This window comes from Anneissia japonica, unplaced genomic scaffold (assembly GCF_011630105.1).
Source record: "Anneissia japonica isolate Jap-2015-1 unplaced genomic scaffold, ASM1163010v1 scaffold287778_len1315358_cov176, whole genome shotgun sequence".
NCBI classification, from domain to species: domain Eukaryota; kingdom Metazoa; phylum Echinodermata; class Crinoidea; order Comatulida; family Comatulidae; genus Anneissia; species Anneissia japonica.
This window is the reverse complement of record NW_022702824.1, coordinates 879,852-888,539: the sequence shown is the minus strand read 5'-3', so window position 1 is coordinate 888,539 and position 8,688 is coordinate 879,852. Positions and strand designations below refer to the sequence as shown.

Sequence of the window (8,688 nt, the reverse complement as noted above, 5' to 3'; positions counted from 1 at the left end):
AATAGAAGATGCCTGTCGCAAAATGTTTCCAGAATGTGAAGTATTGCCTTTTGGGTCATCGGTCAATAATTTTGGAAAGCGAAATTGTGATGTTGATATGTTTATCGATCCAAAGATTGGCCACGGTATGATTCCAGTGGCGCAGGTGAGTTGTGAAGTAAGGCGAGACTTTTTTTATACCTTGTTCAGTGAACACGCCGCCTGTTAATAATGATGATTTTGAATAAAAATCCAATTTTATATTTGGCCAATCAGAGCACCCACTGCCACGGAAAAATTTTTCTTTATTTTTACTATGCCTATCACTGCCTTGAAATCTCCAAAAATATGTATATTTCTTCCTAATTATATAAATTTAAAGTATTTAACCATTCTATTGCTACACTGTTTACAACCATTAAAATTTTATTTTCATTTTCCCCACCGAGAATAAGAACACAAAATTTTATTTTAATTTTTTTTCTGCCCTCCTCTAACAATCTTTAAAAAAAATAAGTTTGCAAACAAGGTATTTAAAATCTCGCCTAATGGATAAAAAAAGGTTCATTTTATGCCTAGGAATTTTTGGCTGGTAGTCACAAAACGGGGAACCCTTAGTGCTATATTTTGACACTATTTCAATATATATTACTTTGCACTTTCTGTAGACTGCAGTGTTCTTTAACATGCATATCGATCATGTTTTACTCATAACCATCAGCTTAAACTTCTCTTAACTAAATTCTTTGTACTATAGTATTTTGCAAAAAGTGCAGCTTGATGAAGTAGAGCCAGGGACCTAAAATCTCTGGTTCAGCGCACACACAGTAGTTAGTATGACCAGCTTGAGTGACTGTGCTACGCTGTTTTCTAATTACTAATTACAATGATAATAATGTAATCTCAAGTGTTGCTATTTGGATCGTCTGCGGTCAATAATTTTGGAATGCGGAATATTGACATTGATCCAAATATTGTGCATAGCAGAGCAAGTGAGTTTTAAAACAACATTGTATGAAAACAAAGACAAGAGACTAATTAATATAAGTTTTTTATTATCACATTATTTAAACATTGTATGCATAATCCTGCAGCTTATTAAATTAAAATAATATGTTGTAATGGAATTAATACAAAAAATGGTTTATCATGTATTATAAAACTATGTAGTTGACAAATTTTTAATAATTTTATTACTTTCTATTTACTTTTTGTTGATTTTTAGTTTAGTTTTGTTATAAATTGTTATTGTTTTCATTGTCTCACAAAAAAACAGAAAATACAAAACTGCTGTATACCTGAATAAGAAACTGTATGATTAAGGTATCTTTAGATGGCTGAAAATGGCACTCCTAGACATTGGATGTAATTTTCTTTTTTTTATATATAATTTAGAGAGGCCCAGGCTTCCTGAGGTCCCCTTTGAATCCGCCACTGAATAAAATGAGTGTTAATGTAGCAGAAAAGGTGAAGTGTAATGATCAAATTACAATTGAATAAAATGTAGCAGAATAGGTGAAGTGTAATGATCGAATTACAATTGAATAAATTATATGAAATGAACAAATTAACAAAAACTAAATGAAAAACACATAAAATTCTCCCAATTTATTCATCATCGTCGTTATCATCAGCATCATCATTCTCATCAGTGTTCTAATCACCACCATTGTTACCATCATCATCAACATCATCATCATCATCTTCTGCATCTTCATCATTATCATCACCATCATCGTTATTGTTTTCATTGTCATCATCGTCATTGTCATCACAACATTTTAGAGAGCAGCTTAGTTCAGTCGGCTAAACTAGTGGTAGCCACTGTGTGTGCGCTGAACCGTGGAGATCTCTAGGTCCCCGGTTCAATTTCCATCGCTGCTCTCCTTGTGTCTCAGCTGGACGGCTGAAGTCCAAGTTACAATATAGCACTGCTTTTCGGGTGAGACGTTTAAGCCGTTGGTCCTGTGTGCATTATGGCCCATGTGCATGTTAAAGAACGCAGTACACTCTTCGGAAAAGAATGGATGATTGTCTCCTGGTGTACTGCCCAATCACCACCAGAAGGACCCCACAGGAAATAAGTCTTCTTCAAACTTTTGTGGGTTATCCTTGGTGTTTACATCGAAAAAATCCGTCCATCAACACCATTTTCATCATCGTCATCGTCATTTTTTATATTGTTATGTCTGTGTAATTGCAGATATTGAATCCTCATCAGCACTTCCATTGTCATCGTAATCATTGTCATCGCCATCGTTATCATTATCTGTATCAATTTCATTATTGTTTTACAAAGCTTCAGGGCTTATAAGATGCCCTTTTTATTTTGTATATTAAATTGACATAAAATTTAACCTTCTAATCATTTACTACAGAGTGCTAAGAAATTCAAGGTAGAATATGATCAAAGCTCTGCAGACAACGAACGTATAGCCACGCAGAACACACTTAGGACTTTGTCAAAATATCTTGAAAAGTGTGTTCCGCATTGTACCAATGTGCTGAAGATTCTACACGCAACATGTCCACTGGTCAAGTTCAAGCATCAGGCCCTTGGACTATCATGTGACCTTACTGCAAACAATCGGTAAGTAGGCCTTCTTCAAAAGAATACAAATTTGAGGCTTGGCATCCCAGAACCAGCATACTGCCACTAAATGTTAAACTGAAACTGAGTAATTAGTAAAACTTTTACTCATAATTCACAAACCATTGATCCCAATTTCTAACGTAATTATTAAGAAGTTGTATCTTAATTTTTTTTTGTAAATGTTAATTGATGATTAAATGTGTGTTCGATAACTAATATAATGCAAAATGCAAGCTTTTCATGTTTTTAGTACATTTTGATGGTAAATTGTTAGGTTTTAAAATGCTTATTCCAGAAAACCTATTCTAAACCATTAAGATTTTGAAGTCATTCAGGCGTAAAGGGCACCACCTGGTGTTGTGACGACATGACTGGTAATCTATAATGTGGAGAAGATGAATATATTGAAGGCAGTGTTTCCACAGCATTGATTATTTCTCTGATAAATTATCTTAAGATTCCCTCCACATATTTTATCCCATCATGCAAAATTATGGACAACAATGCAGTGTTTCAGCATCAAAACATCCGTTTTGTTGCCCTAACAGGTGACTGACCCTTTTTGCGCGAAATGGATAGGCCAAGAAATCATTCTAATTATGTAAATGTATATCATAATGGTGCTTTAGTGTAGCTATGAAGAGATTGAGAAGACGACGATAAAGAATGCTTGCTTTGTTTGGTGTACTTTACGGTACAATTAATAAACGATATTGACAGATCTAGGCCCAGAGTTTCTGGGTAGTACCGTTGATGTCGAGCGCAGACATTTAAAGCTATTTCATATTTAATAAGCCCGAAAAAATGACTCAATAAAGAGTATTGAAGTGTTTGATACTGGGCCTACTAACTACTAGTTTCCTTAGAAAAGTTCCTGCAAACAATTGTTCCCACGGTACAAAAAGTATTCTTTGCATGTACATTACTGTGATTTGACCTCGGTCAAATGTTATTTATTTTCACATTTGGAGTTTTTTTCAGTAAATTATGTGATTCTAAAAGACACCATAATAACATAGTAAGATCAAAGGTATAGCCAGGTTTTTCAGTAATAAAGGTGGTAGTTTACAATCTAAATGTATAAAGATATTTAACATTGTTATCAATTAATAAATTTTATCTATTTATTATTTCTATTGTTAATAATTGTATTTATTTTGCACATTTTATAGTTAGTTACCATATTTTTGAGTTAAAAAGAATTTTCAGACACATTTTTCCCCTTATTTTTCACAATTTATTTGTTAAATTCTTTCTTTACAGAGGTGCTATTGACAGCTCGGAAATGCTGTACATTTTCAGCAAACTGGATAAACGGGTACAACCACTAGTGTTTCTAATACGACATTGGTGTCGGTATCATGGACTCACGAATAAAAATCCAGGGCAGTGGATCACCAACTATCCTCTAACACTTCTTGTTGTTGTATTCCTACAAACGAGGCGAGTGCCAATCTTGCCAAAACTGGTGGATTTAATCAACGCAGGTAACATCTCTAATTTGATTTAGTATTTCAATTTAATTTAATTGATTTTATCTATTGGATTGTCAATAGCGCCTATCACTATTTTAGTAAACCCCATTACCTTCAACACGGCACAGACTGACAGGAAATAAATTAGACTGCATTGACAGACAATCCTCTACTATTTTCCAAATCCTGCACTTTCGTGCCCAGAACCATAATTTTTACAGAACCAACGGCTTAATTTCCCTTCAGAAAGATGAATTAATTAGAGTGGTGCCTCTTATCCAAGGACACGCAGCTTTGATCAGCATTAGCAAGTATCCGAACCAGGAAACATGTGCTTTGAAGTGTAATCTCTTATGGTGTCCTGCGTTGCTTTCTCTTTGATTTGACAAACATTATTGTCTGCTGTTTTGTATATTTTTAAGATTAAAGATTCAGTATAAATTTATTGCAAAAGAATTGAATGTTTTGAAATATTATACAATTCATATAAACAGAGAAAAAATAAATTAAAAGAGTAAAATTAGCAAAATACTTCATTGAAATTTAAGACATGGGTGGACACAGGACCGTAAAGCGCGAGATCTGCCATCAAATGATGAAAAGAAAAATTTGTGCTTTGCATGGGAAACTGACTCAAAATGTATAAAAGTAGTAGTAGTAGCAGCAGTAGAAATAAAAACTAAACAGTAAGAGTAAAAGTAGCAGAAGCAGTAGCAGTAGAATGTTTAACATTTAAATTATGCTTGTACTGAGTCAGTTAAATTTTATCTTGATAACAATAGTTCAAAGGGAACAGACTTGAGGAAGCTGTTTACAGTTTAATAAAAAATTTTCTGAAATTGCTATATCATTGTAGATCCTCTTCGTTTTATAGACACCCTATGTGCTGTCTCTTATACACATCTAGATGTGTATAAGAGACAGTATATATATAGTGTAATCAATGAAATTAATATGCAGTGTAAATGATTTGTTTCATATACACCATGCCTTTGGTTATGTAATAGTTGACAAACCTAAAAGTACTGCAAAGACATATAAATTGAGATATTATATCAGTGTCTCATGTTTGCATTAAATTGCACAATTTGAAACAATAACACTGTGATACTATAAATAAATCAAAGTAAAAATAATATTTCAAAAACATAGATATAAATTATTTCTATGTTCACTGAAGTTGAATTACCATATTGCTTTAAAGTTTTTGATAGATTTGAATTAATACCTATTATTTTTCAGATTTATCTTTCGACGACATTGACTATTCATTTCCTGATTTAAAAGGTTTCCCACATCAAGCAGATGACACAAGCTTAGGTAATTAGACTTTTTGTGATCATTTTGAATTTCCTCACCTCTTTTATGGAGATACTAACAATCTCTGACATAATTGGAACTGATTTTGCACATGAAATTGTATCCGAATATATATGTTCTCTATAATAAGTAGTGAAACAGGACACACTGCAAAGTCAGGCAAAGTATGTCAGCGTTTCTTCAGCCTAATGTACATTGTGAATGTAATGTCCCTGAGTTGAAAGCATTTTATGTCAATTTCAATATTTTCTATATATTTCTGGTATGTAATAGTGCAGTTTATTATTTGTAAGTATATAATGCACAGTAAGGCTTGGGGCTTCAAATTGAAAGGTCATAAGTTTGAGTCAAAGGCTTGCTAAATTTCTTGTTTCCATGATAATGCACTTTATTATATTCTTGTAATATGAATGTGCACCTGAGAGTTGAATGTGGGGAATGAAATTAATCCATTTTCCATCAATTGTTAGGAATACAAGGGCCATATCCAGGATTGCCGTTGGGGTAGGGGTGGTGTGTAAAGGTGGACCACGTGGGGTAAGGGCGGCAGAGCCAGTTGAATTGTAGCTTAATTTTTCATTACTATGGCAAATTAAATGCCCAAATACTTGGCTAATGATAGATTGCTGGTTAAAATATTTAAGATTCCATTTTAATCTTCATTAAAGAAAATAGCAAATATTAAATTGAGTACATTCTTGACTGTCTTAAAAATGAGGACATTTTCCTTAATCTGTAAAGCACTCATTTAAATTATTATCATCCATTATTATTATTATTATTATTCTGTTATTAATATTATTATTGTTATTGCTATTTTTATTATTATTTGTATTGTTACTATTTTTATTGTTAATTGTTATTGTTATTATTTTATTATTTTTATTATTGTTATTACAATTATTATTTTCAATAATTTATTTATAGTATAATTTTTATTGTTATTATAATTGTTATAATTGTAGTTATGATATTATTATTTGTGTTGATATTACAGGTATAATTATTGTTATTATTGCTGTTGATATACTAGTCTTATAATTACTATTTTTAAAATTATTATCATCAATTATGACTATTATTTTATTTACTTGATTATAGAAATGATATTCCCTTTTAATATGTAAATCTTACGTCATTACTATAATTATTATGTCTTGACATTATTTATTAGAGTGGTAGGCCTACGGTATTATAATATTTTTCATAACCATTAATTAATTATATATGTCTCTGTGACAGCTGCTTCTACTTCCTTTAGAGTCGAGTGGGTATTTTTCAACAGCTTGGCTATTCCATTACTCTCTATCATTCTTTGCATTATTTTTGTCTTTTCAATTATTATATTAATGATTACCATGATTCTTCCAATATAAAATATAATTAATTTTGTCATATCTGTATCTGGATGAGGTTGCTTACTGTACCATTGATAGGTTTTAATAATCCAGCTTGTAGTTTCAACTTCACATACCTATGTCACAGGTAAAGACATATAAAGACAAAATCTTGCAATTTATTTTTAGAGTACAGTATCATTAGAATAGGCTGTAATTAGTAATGCTTTGTAAAAATTTAGGTAATATTATAACATTTATGTTTTGTATCCATTGAACTTTGACACAGGCTTTATATCCATTGAACTTTGACACAGATATGTGCATGTGAAAATATGAAATGGCATATTGCTAAGTGACAGTTGATGATATTTTTCTTCTTTTTTTTTTCAGCCGACCTACTCCATGAATTTTTTGTTTTCTGTACAAAATTTGATTTTGGTAACCAAGGACTATCTGTACGGCATGGCTCAGTATTCCACAACGACTCTCGTTTTCCGTTGTTTATTGAAAACCCACTAGTGTACCATTTGAACTGTTGTAAAAATGTCACTAAAGCACTTGTCACCAAATTGAGGTCATCTGCAGCTGAGGCATTGTGGGTAATGGATCAGCCTGGATTTTTGGATTCAACACCTTGGGGAATCGGCATGTTGTTTTTAACTCCGAGAAAACTAGAGAAAATCCAGAAAGAGCAAAATGTTGCCGCATTTGGTAAACGTGTAGGACGTGTTCTTGGTTTGTTTCCAAATTAAACGAATGCAAATCTCTATGGCAGTAATGGTGGATTCAAAGAGCCATTTTAAGTCATTACTTGACCTAATTTGCATAATTGAGACGTCAAGGTATCGACAACATAATGCCAATGAATGAATTACAGACAAATTTTTATGTGGTTGTTGTTATTCTATCTTCCAGAATACATAAGAGATGTAAGAACTGTTATTGCAGTCTAAAGTATAAATTCTCATTTGCATTAAGAAATTATTTTGTAGATTACGTTTTTTTTTTTATTCCCATCTTGCAAATTATTCTGAGAATATTGAAGATTTACACACTATGTTATAGTATATGATATTATTTTTGAAACAAATTTGTTGAATATGTCTAGTTGGATAACAAGCTGCAGCTTTGTAGGTGGTTATGTATCGGAAACATTTAAGCTATGTTCACAACATATCCTGGATCCGAATCTGGAGCTATGGATCTGAGAGCCATTTCTATCGTGAAATCGTACATTTTTTTTTCGTTAGACCAATCAGCTAGAAGCTTGGTTGGTTCGAAATAATCAAACGCATACGTACTTGACCCCGAATAACCGTGTTCCGTGCACGATGTGAATGCAGTGTTAAAATAAAAATAACAACTCACGATTTCTTGTCCGGGCTGTGGACCGTATTCAGGTGCTTGATGTGAACATAGCTTTATGCTAATGTTAAACACTGTCCACATTATCAATTTTTCTTTGACAAAAAAACTGTTGCATGTCCATATATAGTCATGATGTATCCATATTGAAGCAACTCAATCGAAACGTCATGACATTCTCAACAAACAACATTTCTTTTCTGAACTATCTACATGGTGTACTGCAAGCATTAATATATTAATGCCCATATATGGTCACGATGTGATGTGATGTCATCATGAACATATGCATGTCACACATTTTTGTCAAATACAATTTAAATTGCTCATTTCAGATTAAAACTTATCAGATTCCAATAAAACAGAGGTTGAAGAATTCAACCTAATAAAGGGTAGGACATTTTTATAGTTGTCAATTTCTATTTGAAACTTAATACAAAATAAATATCTTGGAAGAAATTCATCAGGTTTTCTAATAGTCAATAGTTATGCTTTAATTTATTTTTGTGTAACCAAGTTTAAATGTGCTTGCTCAGATAAGCCTAACTTCCATAAGACTCGCTACACACTATCGCTGACTCCTTTGGCGACGCTGATTGGTCAGTTGAATCAAGAA

The 8,688-nt window shown here is 32.3% G+C and overlaps 1 protein-coding gene across 1 annotated transcript in view; it reads left to right on the top strand.

Annotated features, from left to right (window-relative positions):
- The window catches only part of LOC117104064 (poly(A) RNA polymerase, mitochondrial-like), a gene marked incomplete in the record, with an annotated part of 12,290 nt that extends 4,018 nt beyond the window's left edge, over window positions 1–8,272 (top strand). The window contains 5 exon segments of the mRNA XM_033244721.1: window positions 1–145; window positions 2,358–2,569; window positions 3,836–4,059; window positions 5,290–5,367; window positions 7,098–8,272. Coding sequence (XP_033100612.1) covers window positions 1–145; window positions 2,358–2,569; window positions 3,836–4,059; window positions 5,290–5,367; window positions 7,098–7,459 — 1,021 coding nt within the window.
- Between the last annotated feature and the right edge of the window lie 416 nt (window positions 8,273–8,688).